The sequence below is a fragment of the Elaeis guineensis genome, chromosome 14, assembly GCF_000442705.2.
Source record: "Elaeis guineensis isolate ETL-2024a chromosome 14, EG11, whole genome shotgun sequence".
NCBI lineage: Eukaryota > Viridiplantae > Streptophyta > Magnoliopsida > Arecales > Arecaceae > Elaeis > Elaeis guineensis.
The window spans coordinates 66,657,612-66,673,070 of record NC_026006.2 but is presented as its reverse complement, the minus strand read 5'-3'; the positions used below and the strand labels follow the sequence as shown (position 1 = coordinate 66,673,070).

At 39.1% G+C, this 15,459-nt stretch overlaps 2 protein-coding genes across 3 annotated transcripts; both read left to right on the top strand.

Annotated features, from left to right (window-relative positions):
- The first annotated feature begins 796 nt into the window (after positions 1-796).
- On the top strand, positions 797-6,334 carry LOC105057058 (uncharacterized). Of its 2 annotated transcripts, XM_073248485.1 has the most exons (5): positions 797-1,028; positions 1,266-1,333; positions 1,563-1,692; positions 5,570-5,670; positions 5,745-6,334. In XM_073248485.1, the coding sequence occupies exons 1-5, from the start codon at positions 851-853 to the stop codon at positions 5,781-5,783; spliced, it is 516 nt and encodes a 171-aa protein (XP_073104586.1). In that variant the 5' UTR covers positions 797-850; the 3' UTR covers positions 5,784-6,334. The 2 variants fall into 2 exon arrangements, with proteins under 2 accessions (XP_073104586.1, XP_073104585.1); XM_073248484.1 differs by having other exon boundaries at positions 5,570-6,334.
- Positions 6,335-10,408: 4,074 nt separating this feature from the next.
- LOC140853665 (uncharacterized) lies at positions 10,409-14,763 on the top strand. The gene is made up of 6 exons (XM_073248316.1): positions 10,409-11,647; positions 11,834-11,951; positions 12,306-12,445; positions 13,132-13,374; positions 13,573-13,845; positions 14,305-14,763. The coding sequence occupies exons 1-6, from the start codon at positions 10,409-10,411 to the stop codon at positions 14,761-14,763; spliced, it is 2,472 nt and encodes an 823-aa protein (XP_073104417.1).
- Positions 14,764-15,459: the final 696 nt, after the last annotated feature.

Sequence of the window (15,459 nt, the reverse complement as noted above, 5' to 3'; positions counted from 1 at the left end):
GGTGGTGGGATTTCGCAGGGATGCCCTTAAAGCCGGGACTGTGGAGTGAGACGTTATTGGTCATGGAGATCAGTTTGTCCATCGAAAAAAATCAACATAGATTCTTACCCCCACACCCCCCCCCTCGCCCACACAAAAAAAAAAAAAAAAAAAAAAAAAAAAATCAAAGATGACACAGTTGATCTAAGACCAAAGTATGTGAGAAACGTGCAAATAGACATGAATGGAATTGGTTACCGTTCCACTATCATTGTAAGATTGGAACTTGAATCAGCAAAAGAGCTAGCGGGATTATTATTATATGAAGATTCCGCCGATGAATTTTGGCTAGGGACCTCTGGCACTATGGCATTGTGATGTTATGGTTTTATCTTTTCAAAAATATTTTATAGAAAAAAAAAGTTTCCATCCTTATAAATCGGAGTCCTTATTAGCTCACGATCGACACGGAATTAATGATATCCTAGACGACGACAATCCCTTCTAACTTTTTTTTTCTTCTTATGGTCAGATTATTTTAAAATAACAGACATTTCATCTACATGATAACCTCCTGTTTCTAAGCGCATCACGGCTCAAAAATAAATAAATAAAAAAAGAGATGAACAAACGGACAAGAACCGATCGAACGGTTAAAGGGACATCCATCTCGCACGCGCTTAGAGAGATACACGGTGGAAGATTCTAGATAGAATGCGCAAATGGGAAATAGTACGCGACGACGACAGCCGGCGGGGTCCTGCGTCCAAGAACCTAATTGTATGTTGTTTCTATTGTGAGGACTCGTTGCCTATTTATTGAGTTGTGAGGCACGAAGAGAGGAGAGAGGAGAGAGGAGAAGAAGAAGAAGATGGTGGTGGTTCATGTGCAGGCGGCGGAGTCGGAAGAGTTCCTGTACGAGTGCCCCTCCTCTTCGACCATCGACGAGATCGCCGATTCCATGTGCGACATCGCCACTCTCCAGTCCAAGATCCATACCCTCTCCCGCCTCCTCAGACGCCGCGCCCTCATGGACGACGCTTTCCGAGGTACCTACTAGTCTTTTTCTTCTCTTGATTTCTCTTTCTTTCTTTGTTCCTGGACCAAATCCAGGAAGAATTCTCAAGAGCGGGACGGAATCCCCTCCTCTTTAATCCAATATACTTTCGTTCTAGTAGCTACTTACAAAAATTTTGAAACCTTTGCGTTCCCTTCCTTTTGAAAAAGTTTCGAGCTTTTACTGTTTAGCAGAAGAAATTGATGGATACCTATTTATTCTGTTTCAGAAAGTTATCCAGATGTCGCGCTTGCTCTGGAGAGAACGTTATCGGAAGCCGAGGTTTATGCTTCTAAGGTTTCTCCTCCTCCTCCTCCTCCTCTTGAGCTTCATCGTTCTAAGTCTTATAAGAGAGATCTCTATTGGGTATATTTCTTTTGTTTTTTGCCCGAAATCAGTTTATATACAAGTGAAAGGCATGGAAGGTTTTGGGTGACAAAAAGTTGCCAAGTAGCTGTCAGTTTACATTTCTTGGTTTCTTTGCTGTGTCGGGAGCACTCGTTGAAAGATTGGAATTTTGTTCCAGGACCAGGTTCAGTACAAACGGTTCTTGTCGCCTCATGCCCTCAGAGCACATATCAAGAGCATTGAGAAGGAAGTCAAGGGTTCTCAATTGATGAGCTTGTCTGATTTAAATCTTTCACAATTCTTTTCTGGTACTTCTTCTGTGTATATTACTTAGAATGTTGTCCATGTGCTATGCATTAATTTGAGTTACTCATGATCATCTATTAATTAAAAACATGATTCATTTTCTTATTTGTTTGTCGGTTAACATGAAATCTCAATGAGGGATTCTTGGTTCGATGCCAATAATACCTAATTATAAGTGGTTAGTGATGAGGTGTTACCAGCTAGGAACTTTGTACACCTTGTTTTGATAGCATTCAGCCTGTGCCTGTAAAGTTTTACTCATTTGGTTGTTAAAGGTAGGATAAGTATTCAAAAACATACAATAGAAGGTGGCAAGAAGATCATGGAGGATACCTAAGAGAGACTAAAACACACATTTTATTAGGTTAGCATGAGTATGAAAAGTAACGAGTACGTTAGGTATAATTGTATAAGGTCCTGGAGCATTCTCTACTAGTGTAAGAATCACTCATTATTAACTAGTCTGCACAACATTGTTGGATACTTGTCTGGCTGCTTGAGATGATCTCATAAACCTGTTCGACAAGTTTGTAAGCCGTGAGTGCTATTTCCTTTTGCACCTTAGCCTTTTGAAAATTTTTACATGCTGTTTTCAGTAGTTAAACCTCCATGCACCCATATCTTGGCAAGTTCTCAGCCTACAGTAAGCTCTGAGTTATCTTGTACATTGCAAATCCCAAAGGGCCATGAAGAAATTCAGTCCTTTTGAAAGTCATTTTCAGTAATAAAATTCCAGTTAACCATATCTTGGCAAACTCTCAGCCTATGGTAGGCTGTCCAATATCTTAAATTGCATGCCCTGGTGGGTCCTAAAGAAATTCAGTCACTTTGGAAGTAGCATAACAGAATCAACCAGCTATTTTGCCAGCCCTATTTTCTGAAATAGATATTTTTAGAGTCTTGGCAATTGAAGGGTGTATAGTAATGATGGGAGATGCTTTCCTTTTTAGGTCTCTATCGAGGATATGATAGGCTCCTTGAAGAAAGCTGTCATTCATCTGCTTTTACTTTTATAAACTAGAAAACACTTACCCTGAAAGGATTGTGGAGGAGAGGAGTAGCACGACTTCCCTATGATAACATTTTGAGAGGAGATCCTCTTGATTTGTTTATGTATGTATAGAACTACATCCAGAAGTAAACTCTGGGATTAACCATGCATATTAACTGAACTTAGTGGCTTTTGGAGTGGGGAAAGAGGGGTAGCATGACTTTGCAATGGTAAGTGAAAAATAGGATATTGGATTTCATTTTAACAACTATTTTAGAAGTTATTTCCTATTCAAGAATAAGTAGTTTGGAAAGCTCACCAGATTTGATGTCATAACATTGTATTTATACAATGTACCAAACAAATCATTCATAAAGTTCAAAGCAAGAGCAGTTGATTGGGAATTTGGAAGCCAAGCAATAATCTCCCTATCATACATTATAATACCTATCCAACCGTTACCTAATCCTAGAATGATGCTTCCCAATATTATATTCTTTATGTAGGATTGTTCCATAGTCTATCAGATTTTTATTTGAAAAAGCCTCATATCACAATTAAAAGATTTCATGCCAGCATTACTACCAAAAAACCTCTCACTTCACCATAATTCTTGGATATATGCATTAAATAGTTTCGGATGCGATTCCTATATCGTCATTTCAAGTGGGGTAACTAAACCTGGGCATGCATTAAGGACATGAAGGAAGGTATAAGCTAGCTAGATGCCTTAGATCAAAAGTGAATTGTCCTTCTTGAGAAACATAAAATAGATCTGCTTGTTTGGGGCCAACTTCTACTTAGAACTTATATATCACATTCCCATGTTTAGCTTCCTTAAGAAGGGTCACTTGTTATGAGTTAGAGTCATCGAAAACCTCTGACCGGTAATTTTTGCATGCTCTTTTAGTGCTTTCTACCACCTTTTACCACATGTTTACAATTTTATCAAAGCTTACTTTTTATTGAACTATTTATTGTCAATCACAATCTCAAACCACCAAAAGATAATTCCAATGACATGCCCTTGCTTTTGAGAGGCATCACTAAGACAAAGGTATCATATGCAAGTTAAAATTGGAATTCAAGTGCCACAAAATCTTGCAATTGGAATCCATTAATTAATCCATGTTACATAGGATTGTGAAGGTTTGGTGCATAAGCAAATGAGACACATTTCTTGCTTTACAAACCCACATGTGGGGTTAGTGGGGCTTACAACTGATTCATGATTGTTTAAGTTAAGTGCTGAATGTTAAGCGTCCACATTTTTTATATGCAAAAGACCAGACCATCAACCTTCTTAAGTTGGGGAGTAAATGTTCCCATTGGTGTGCATCCTGTAGGAATTGAACCTACAAATTTGCCAACTATGAGTTGGGCGCTTTAACTATTCAGCCATGGATGCTTAACAGGATCATCATACATCGTGAATAACCGAATCAAACATGGACATGGGTAACAAAGTGAAGCCTAGACTGTGACTTTGTCACATTTGTATCCTTAAAAAACACAGTCTTGCTATTATAAGCATGAACCCTTTGTCTTAAATATCTTTGTGCTAATAAGCTTCCTTGCCTCACCGTCAAGGATGGACCTCAAGTTTTTGGGAGATCAATGCCAGGGCAATTGATACAAGCAAACTGCAGAATTGCTTGCTTTTTAAAAGGTTCCTAGCTTAACTGAGATCATATACCCTGGTATCATCTAGGACTTCTTTTTGCTAGAAGCGACTTGGATCAGCTACACTTTTCTATCATCCTAGTCTGACTATAAGGTCAAAGTGAGAGATGATTTTTACTGAGAAACTGATCATGGATTTAAGTAGAAGTTATCATCACATTTTTCTATAATTCAGTTTTCGATTAGAGGTTTTACATCTTATTGAATAAATCCACACCCATTTCACATTCTTTTGGAGGTCACGCCTCAAGTATGATCCAATTTATATGATAAAGTTCCCTCTTGATCATGCCATTTTTCTCATTTTCCTCCACTAAAGATACGTTGACAAGGGACCATCTAGCCTCTCACCTTTAATAATGTGAACATGGAGAGAAACATGACAACTTTCTGCATTATGTGCAATACTCATCTTATCATTCATATAGGACAATTACCCTATAAGATGAGGTTCGCACCAACATGCAGATTACACATGGCCACATGAGTAGAAATCCCAGTAGCTGTTTGAACCATAAATTTGAATTTTATTTTTCGCAAACTCTGTAACTTTGAGAATTTACTTGTAGTCTCCCAATTTTAAAGGACTTTGAACATTGATAATTATTATCAGAGTCTGCAAAATATAATTGTATGAGAATTTTGATGGAAACTAAACTTTTAATTGGCCAACTCAAAATAGGTTGGTAGCATTTGGGCCAATTCAAAACTAAATGTTCCAGACCCTCGGCTAATTTTTACTGTGTCCACATTTAAATCCTCTCTCTCTTCTCTCTGTGTGTGTGTGTGCACGGGGGCGGCGTGCATGCATGCACATGCACATGCACATGCATGTGTAGATTTGAGTCCATTTCAGAATTTATAGTTTATTGCAATTGCTTTGCTGTAACATCTTTTTGGAAGACAACCTTTCTAATGTACTTAAATAGTGACTTCGCCTTTGGACTAAGAGTTCTTTTTCTGTGCATAGTTTCATAATCTTATGGATGAATCAATGTTTTCACCAATTTTATCTCTTTTACCTGTACTTGGTTATCATTCTTTATAATCTCAACTTTCCTGTCTTAACACTAACTACTAATTGTTCACTTGATGTGCATTTGAGATGATATTTTTTGTGCTCCTGTTGTATTGTCTGATAATATCATACAGAAATCCATTTGCCTTTTCTAATTCTCAAGCTATCATTTTATTTTCTATTCTAGACAGTGAGCATCATGATGGTATGCAACTGTGGTGGGCTGGAAAAGAACTTGTTAGGGGAAAAAGATTATCTGATTACATAGGTGAAAACGAGAAGACAAAGGTAGGTGTACTTTGTAGAATCAAAGTCATACATTTCTGGGGGATTCCTTAAACGAGTCAGTCTTTTGATGGCAGATTATCATCAGATTGAAGTCAGTTTCCACAGGGCCGTAAGGTTTCTCTCATATTAGTGGAAGACATGCAACTGCTGTTTAATCTGTTTTGTGCAGTTTTGTTGCTTGTGGCCGTTCCTGGAAGCTTTTTAGGTTCTCAAGTGTTTGGTACATCTCTGGTGGGTTGCCATCGGGGCTGCAGTCCCGCACTAGTTGAATTATTCCTTTTTCAGTATTGCTGTTTACCTAACAAGTAGACTGAGGAGGAATGCAGGTGTCACAGCAGTAGCATCATTATTGAACAAGGAAAAAGTATCCTGTGCACAGCTATTCCAAAGAATCTTTCAGCACATGACTCTTTCAGTTCAGGCACATGCTCTGTTACCCTGATCTTTTATTCTGTCTCTTGTGCAGTATGAACTTCATGATTTAGCCAACATGTACTAATTTCTAGTTTCAGGGGACATCTAACACCTGCAAGTACCTTCCAAGACACACGTGTAATGATTAATGTTCAGATAGTTGATATTCTTGTCTTATATTTTGTTACTGCATGATTGTTGACCTTCTGAAATTACTAATATACATCAGAATTTGATCTTTTGTTATACTCATGAAAGAGGTAGATTGTGCGTAACAGCCATATGAAAAGTTGCTGTTGCTGACAAATATGGTGCAGTTAAATACATAGAGCATATTACAAATTATATCACATGTTGCCGAGTATGATCCTGTCCTGGCTGCAGCTTTTATCTGCAGACGAATCAGGAAAAACTTGAAAAAGATGAGCAAGTGGTATACAGGAAAGGTTGCAAGGCTGTGTGCTTTTCAATGTTCTTTTTCTACCATTCGAATGGCCACTTGTTCTGAGGAACATGCATTGCAATAAAGTTCATTGTCAGACAAGTTGCTTAATGGAGAAGTTTTGCAACTCTTAAATGCATCTGCAGGGAAAAAACAAAAGGCCACCATGCATCTCCTGATGTCATTTATGTTCTTTGTTTGCTGCTTATTCTGGCCATCATTATGAAAGAAGCCTTCAACACAATTTTATGAGCGTATGATTACATGATGGAAGCAGCAACAACGCTTAGGAGTAATCTGTCATTAGCTCCCAACACGAAGAAAAATCCAAGGTGAATTACTTGCAGATAACCTTCAGAAATATATTATATTCCCAACAATTGGACTATTCAGATGCATTTTAGAGTGAAGAATTAGCATATAGAAAAAAAAAATCATGCACTTGTGTACTCGCTGATATGGTCTTTTTAAATTCAGTACTTGTTAATGACATGTATAATGACAGATGACTTCTTCTTTATTTGGATTTTCTTGGATTTATTGCAGAACAAGCTTTGAGATTTGTATGTATGTGACTAGCCTTGCTAATGATCATCGATTACTTTTACTCAGTTCTAGGGTGAAGAATACAACTATATCCGTAATCAAGCATCCTTTAGAGCTTGAGATATCAAGAAGCACCACTGAAGATTACCTTAAAGAAAAGGTATTATTTAAATTAATTGCCTACCATCAAAATGAAACTAGACCATTATATTCAAGTAATAGTTGGGAATTTCTTTTTGAGATATCTAAGGATCATGTAATGCCCGAAGTCTTCAGTTGATAGGTTCTCCTTGTCCACAAGTTGCGAAAATGTTTCTACACCGAAATCTAGAGTTTACGTGTTATGATAGCTTGGGTTAAGAGTTATAGATCAGTTTATCATTTTTGTGTTGAACGTCATGTGATCATGTCGAGTAACTGTCACTTTATTTCATTGGTCTAGAAAGGTTCCCGTTTAATGGGATCTGGTTCATCAAGAACTATTATAAGAAGATTTTCTTACAAAGGTTCTTTCATTTAACATAGCATGTGACTTCATTCAACAAATACCTAAGTCAACACATAAGATACTAAATGATTGTACATTTAAACACCTCTCTAAAATTAGTATGTACTACAGAAGTTCATTCATCTTCATGTTTTCTTGGAGAACATGATACATGACCACCGATGTCATGAAGCCAGCTGCACCGAATATATAAATAAAGCATCTTTCATTTCCACCTTATGGAAGCTAGAGAAGTTGGGTGGACAAAAGGGGTCCCCTTTACATGCCTATCAGTCCTAGAGTGCTAAAGAGAATGTAGGTTAGGTTAGTCGTGCTGCTTCCTTTAGGTTAGTGCTGAAGATTTCTTCCATACTTTTCTTTATAGTCAAGGAAACATCTTGTCATTAGTGGATATATGAAATTATGCTTATTTGATGCCAAAGTGTCAAGAAGCTTAAAGTCTGATTGTCTAATGACCATCATCATTGAGGTACCCATTGCAGTGATGGGAACCAAACAGCTCGGGCTCGGCTTTGGTTTGACTCGAGAAGAGTTCAAAGCAAATAAACAAACCAAGCTAGAACTAACAAAATGGACTCAAAATTCATTTCAAGCTGAGCTGAAGATTGACTTGGCTCGATCAACCTCGGGTAGATAAGGCTTCAACATATATTGGTTGTATATGATCTGTTATATATACATATAATATTATATAGCATCTATTATATATTTGATTGAATCAAGCTTGAACCAAGCTTGATTCATACTCCAATTAATATTTCAGCTTTGTAGAGGATTATCAAGTTGATCAATTAGACTCATGTTTGGCTCAACTTGGAATTAAGCTTGAATTAGGCTCGAAATAGTGACAAATAAATAAAGCTTGAACTTAAAGTTCAAGCTCAAAGTTAATTTTAAACCAAGCTTGATCAATCTCGGCTTGATTAGACTCTAGTTAAAGCTATTCTTTTACGCATTCATCTAACTTGTTGTTCCACTCCCTTTGCTTGGTTTACTTAAAATTAATAGAGAGCTTCAGCCGATGGTCTTTAAACTCATATTGTAATATAGGAGTTATCCCTTGATCCTGTACTTATACGGAAGTCTCTTTTTTTAACCTTGTTTCTCTTGTCGATCACTGGCTTTCCTTGCCCTCCTTTCTTCAGTGAAATCGACTGGCTTTCCTTGCCCTCCTTTCTTCAGTGAAATCGACCACTTTTATGCAGAGTGAAATTCCAGGCGTAAAAAATGGCTTTCTTCCTACCAGTCGTTTAAATCTGACAGCCAAAAAGCATAACTAATGTGTCCTGACATGCTCATCTTACCGCAGATTTAACTTGAGTGTCTTTTCTTTTGGGAACTTGCCAAAGTCTTCAGGACATGTTTGTTGGTGGAACAAGAAGTTGCACTCTCATTTGAATGTTAAGTTGTCTAATGGTCTTGTCGTATGTAGTCATGCACAATTGATGAGATGTAGTGTCATAGATGTGTCGTCCCACAAAACTAATCCCATAATGAAGTTTGTAGTCAGACAACGCTACATTTTTGTCACTACCTTGTTCTTACCATTCAAAACATCCCGTGACTAACGAAACCAACCCTATGAAGACAAGAAGTTGGAAAATTCATCGGGTACATGCAGAATGATAGAAGTTCTATAAGTTATGTCTCTGGAGAAATTTTAAATTTCTTGTTGAAATTTTTTCATTAGTAACAAAGTGTACATACTCCACCATATTCTAATGAACTGCCACAATGCATGATAAAAGCATTTGGCACTGGAGTATTATTGAAAGGATTGAATTTAATTGAAAAAAATCTAATTAAAGGTCCAGAGATTTATTCCGTAGCATATTCTTGATTATTCTTTGGCATATTCTTGTTATTCTCTATCTATATTTGGGTCTACATATTTGTATTTATAGGTCTTTGTACACACTTTTGATTTAGAGTGAAGAAAAATAAAAATAAATATCTCTTTCTCTTTTTCATCATGATATCAGAGCTTCCGGGTTCTGATCCATTCTTTTTTCCTTCCCCTTCTTAAAGAAAAAAAAAAACCTCTTTTCCTCTGCCCACCTCTGCCCTCGTTTTCATTATTATTATTATTTTTTCTCTCTTCACAGCAAACTGCTGCCATCTTTCTTCTCGGGCGCCTGCGAAACCCCTTCGAAACTCCGGCGTCAACGTTCTTCCCGGTCGCCACCACAGCCATCACAGCGCTCTTTCTCACCGACCGCCTCCGTCGAGCCTCCGTCGAGCCCCTTCTTCCCGGCTGAAGCCCCTCCAAAGCCTCCGCATCCGCCAAATCCATCCGTAGCCATCGCCACCGCACCCTTTCTTCCCGGCCGAAACCTCTTCGTCGGCATCCGCAGCCCCGACCGAAGCCCCTCCAAAGCCTCCGCATCTGCCAAGTCCATCCGCAGCCATCGCCACCGCAACCCCCCTTTTCTTCCCGGCCGAAACCCCTTCGCCGGCATCCGTCGAGTCCTTCCGAGTCCCATCTTTCTTCCCGGCCGAAACCTCTTCCTTCCCGGCCAAAACCCCTTTCTCCACCTCCCGGCCGGCGTCGTGGCGGCCACTGCAATATATCCTCTTCCTCCTCCTCCAGCCCCCGACGGCGTCGCCGGCGAGGTGGCGGCAGCAATCCCGTGCTTCACGGGATACATAATCGGTAAAAGCCACAGCTTCCTTTTTTTGACACTTTCTTTTATTTCATTTACCAAAAAAAAAAAATGGAGAACTTTTATGCCTAGATACTTAAGAAGCATGTGTTTACGGTGTGTCCGGTAATTCGTGTGTCTGGTGATTCATTGATAGTGTGTCAGTGAGATTATCATTTTGTTTGTATGGCCAATCCAATTACTATGCAAGATCTTGAAGGTCTGCTGGATCGGCTTATTACAGTTGCCACTCGATCAGGGGGTTCGTCAAGAGATAGTGGATCGCTGAATGCTCTTCAAGTGGTTGTAAAACTTGATGGCCCAACGACATATTTACAATGGGAGAGGAGCACTCGTCTACTTGTACAAGGGCGAGGCTTGGAGGGATATCTCACCGGCACAAAGAAGAAACCTGCTAATAATGAGCAGGATATGGCTCAATGGAGAATGGAGAACTCTGTTGTTCTAGCATTTCTTCTAAATACCATGACACCAAATGTGGCAAGAAGTGTGCAACTGCTGGAGACTGCACAGGAAGTCTGGGAGACGGTGGCCCAAATATTCTCACAGAAGCAGAATTCTGCTCAAGCATTTGAGATCCGTTCTCAATTGCGTCAGCTTCGTCAGGGAGATTTATCTATCACTGAATATGCCACCGAGTTGAAACGTCTTTGGTCCGAAGCTGATCATTATAGAAATTTTGCTCCACAATGTTCCATCGATGTTGATGGATTTCAGAAATATTTAGAAGAAGAACGGGTCCAGGACTTTCTATATGGTCTGAATCCGGAATATGAATCTGTCAGAGTTCAGCTCCTCGTCAGAGATATTTTACCTAGTTTAGGTCAAGTTTTCTCTACTGTTTTAAGCGAGGAGACACGGCGACGAGTGACTTCTGACTCCAATAGTTCTATAAGATCAGCCCTTACCGTACAGCCACAGCAAGTAGGTGAGAATGTTTGTTTTCATTGTAAAAAGCCTGGGCACACTAAGGCATTTTGCTGGGATCTCCATGGCTGCCCAAATCAGCCTGGGCGTGGTAGTCGGGGCCGTGGTGGTCGTCGTAGTGGTGGAAGAACTGGAGGACAGAATCATGTTCGTGGACCTGCCCAAGCCAATCTCTCTGAAGAGACCGAGGGTGCTATACACAGCTTATCTACAGAGGAGTATCAGACCTTCCGACGAATGATGGAAAAGTATGAATCATCTTCTAACACCACACCTTCTACTCTGGAGCAGTCTAGCCACCAGGACGAATATCTTGATTCCTCTCTTTTTGCACACTCAGGTACTTCATATAAGTTATCACATGCATTTACTTGCGGGACATCTAACTCCTGGGTAATAGACTCAGGAGCATCCAGTCACATGACAGGGGCACCTAATAGTTTTATTTCATATTCACCATGTTCAGGACATGACAAGGTCAGAATAGCTGATGGATCTTTTATCCCTGTTTCAAAAAAAGGATCCATTGACTGTACTCCTAACTTAAGATTATCATCAGTATTGCATGTTCCATCCTTTCCTACAAATTTACTCTCTATCAGCTCTGTTACTAGAGATTTGAACTGCTCTGTCACTTTTTGGCCTTCACATTGTCTATTTCAGGAGCAGAGAACGGGGAAGATACTTGGGGGTGGTAGAATGCACAATGGACTCTATTATCTATCAACTGATGAGAAAAGTATGAGCTCTTCTTTGATGGGGTATGCATTGTCTGCTGAAGGTGCCACTTCAGAACTTATGTTACATCATCGTAGGCTGGGTCACATTCTTTTTTCTATTCTTAGTCGCTTATTTCCATCTTTATCAACTAAATGCAATAAAAATTTGTTAGTTTGTGATCATTGTGAATTGGCTAAACACACCAGAGCAGTATTTTCTATATCTGGAATTAGAAGTTCTCAACCTTTTGCTTTAATTCACTCTGATGTATGGGGACCATGTAGTACCAATACTCTCAAGGGCCATAGGTGGTTTGTTACCTTCATTGATTGTTTTAGTCGAGTAACTTGGGTCTATTTATTGAAAGAAAAAATGGGAGTTTTAAACTGTTTTAAAAAGTTTCATAAACTTGTAGGTACTCAGTTTGATGTTGAAATTAAAATTCTACGTTCTGACAATGGCACAGAATACATTAATCAGGAGTTCCGTGCGTATCTTCAAACTCACGGAATTCTTCATCAAACCACTTGTGTTGATACTCCTGCTCAAAATAGAGTTGTCGAAAGAAAAAATCGGTACTTATTGGAAGTAGCCCGATCCTTACTTTTTACCATGCAAGTTCCTAAATTTTTATGGGGTGAGGCTGTCTTGACCGCAGCTTACCTGATCAATCGTATGCCTCTAAGAACACTCGGGTTTAAGTCCCCCATACAATGTTTGAAAGGGTCTACTGATTATATAGTCACTCCTAGGGTCTTTGGATGTGTTTGTTTTGCTCGTGATCATAGACCTTCAGGAGGAAAACTAGATCCACGAGCATTAAAGTGTGTCTTTGTTGGTTACCCTGCTACTCAAAAGGGATACAAGTGCTATTATCCCCTGAGCGACGAATGCTTATTACTATGGATGTTACTTTTCGAGAAACTGAAGCTTATTATGGAAGTCGTCTATCTGATAATAAGACACCAGAATTACTTCTTCCGGGTGACTTTCTATACACACCAAATTCTGGTGCCCAGAGGGAGTATCATAGTAATGATGTTCAGAGGGAGCCTAGTATTGAGAATGATGTTCAGAGGGAGCCTAGTGTTGAGAAAGAAGAAGAGTCCAGTGTGCATTCACCACCAATTGCCCATGTATCTCCACCGCTTGAAGCTTCTTCTCCAGAGTCTCCTAATGGTAACAATATTTCTACTACTTCTTTCATTTCTAATCTTAATATTCCTATTGCAAAACGGAAGGGTACTCGCTCAATTGTTCCTCCTGCTCGTTATCGTTATGATATCACTAATTATGTTTCATATAAGAATGTGTCTCCATCTTATCAAAGCTTTATAGCTGCATTAGACTCTGTCTGTATTCCTAGTACCTGGCAAAAGGCTATGGCAGAACCTAAGTGGAAGGAAGCAATGTTAGAAGAGATGACTGCTTTATCCAAAAATCAGATGTGGGATCTGGTCACTCTGCCAGCTGGGAAGCATCCTGTAGGGTGTAAATGGGTGTACACTATAAAGCATACTCCATAAGGCAAGGTGGAAAGATACAAAGCTCGGTTAGTAGTAAAGGGATACACTCAAATATATGGAGTAGACTATGATGAAACCTTTGCTCCAGTGGCCAAGATGAACTCTGTTCGAACACTTATATCATGTGCTGCTAATTTTGGCTGGGAATTACATCAGTTAGATGTGAAGAATGCATTTCTTCATGGAGATCTTCAGGAGGAAGTATACATGCAGATACCACCAGGATTTGAGACTAGAGCAACAATTGAAAAAGTCTGTAAGCTAAAGCGTTTACTTTATGGTCTTAAACAGTCTCCTCGAACCTGGTTTGATCGATTCAGTCGGACTGTAAAAGGAATGGGATATAAACAGAGTAATGCAGATGATACTCTATTCTATAGACATCTCAAGGGAAAGAAAACTATACTCTTGGTTTATGTTGATGATATTGTAATAACAGGAGATGATCATCATGAGATTAAACAACTCAAAGAAAAATTAAAGCAAGCATTTGAGGTAAAAGATCTGGGTCCACTAAGATATTTTTTGGGCATAGAAGTTGGACGATCATCCAAAGGTATTTTTCTGTCACAACGAAAGTATGTACTAGATTTGCTTTCTGAGACTGGGATGTTGGGGTGTAAACCTGCTACTACTCCAATAAATCAGAATCATCGAACAGTGATAGATGGTGGAACTCCTGTTGATCGAGAAAGGTACCAACGGTTAGTTGGAAGGTTGATATATCTTTCACATACAAGATCCGACATAGCCTATGCTGTCAATGTCATCAGTCAATACATGCATGATCCATGAGAATCACACATGGAGAGAGCTTTCAGAGTATTACGCTATCTGAAAGGATGTCCTGGTCGTGGTTTGTTGTTCTCCCAACACAACACATTCCAGGTTGAGGGATTTACTAATGCAGATTGGGCTGGATCATTGGATGATAGGCGATCTACTTCTGGATATTGTACATATGTAGGGGGTAATTTAGTTACCTGGAGAAGCAAGAAACAGTCAGTGGTGGCTAGATCATCAGCAGAAGCTGAATATAGAGCAATGGCTCTAGGCATATGTGAACTTCTTTGGCTTCAGAAGCTGCTTCAGGAATTACAACTTCTAAACAAATTTCCTCTTCGGTTATATTGTGACAACAAAGCAGCGATTGAGATTGTAAGCAATCCGATACAGCATGATCGTACCAAACATATCGAGATTGACCGTCATTTTATCAAAGAAAAGATTAATCAGGGTCAGATCTGCATTACCTATATTCGGTCTTCTGATCAGGTGGCAGACATTCTAACCAAAGGGCTTAGCTCATTATCTTTTTCTGGATTGACTGACAAGATGGGGCTTTGAGATATCTTCGCCTCATCTTGAGGGGGAGTATTGGAAGGATTGAGCTTAATTGGAAAAAATCTAATTAAAGGTCCAGAGATTTATTCCGTAGCATATTCTTGATTATTCTTTGGCATATTCTTGTTATTCCCTATCTATATTTGGGTCTACATATTTGTATTTATAGATCTTTGTATCCATTTTTGAGTTAGAGTGAAGAAAAATAAAAATAAATATCTCCTTCTCTTTTTCATCAAGTATATGTGACACTTCGATTTAATTAGAAGCAATTTACACTTGAATACGTACAAGATCATACGATTTTCTGTTTGATGGGAATCTACCTGAGGACAATTTTAAGCATTGCCTATTTTATCATTTAAGCACCCATTATCACCCTAATGTATGCAAGCTAACACACCGAAAACTATCACGAAGAGCGATACTGCAACTTTTCACTATAAGGTGCAGTGATATTTGGCATAATACCACTGCCATCTAAGGTTGATATCCAATCTAGTGGCCGTAATTTGGTCTGTCTAAACCGTTCTCACAAGCAATGACTGCATGCTTTCACCATAAGGCCCTGTATTTTAACTGTGATCACCTGACCGCCTCCTGTCATTTTCATGGGCACTTGTGTCATTGATGAACGCAATAAGAAGAGACATTGAATCCCCTTAACAGCGCCGCTGAGGGTTGGGAACTTGCTACAAT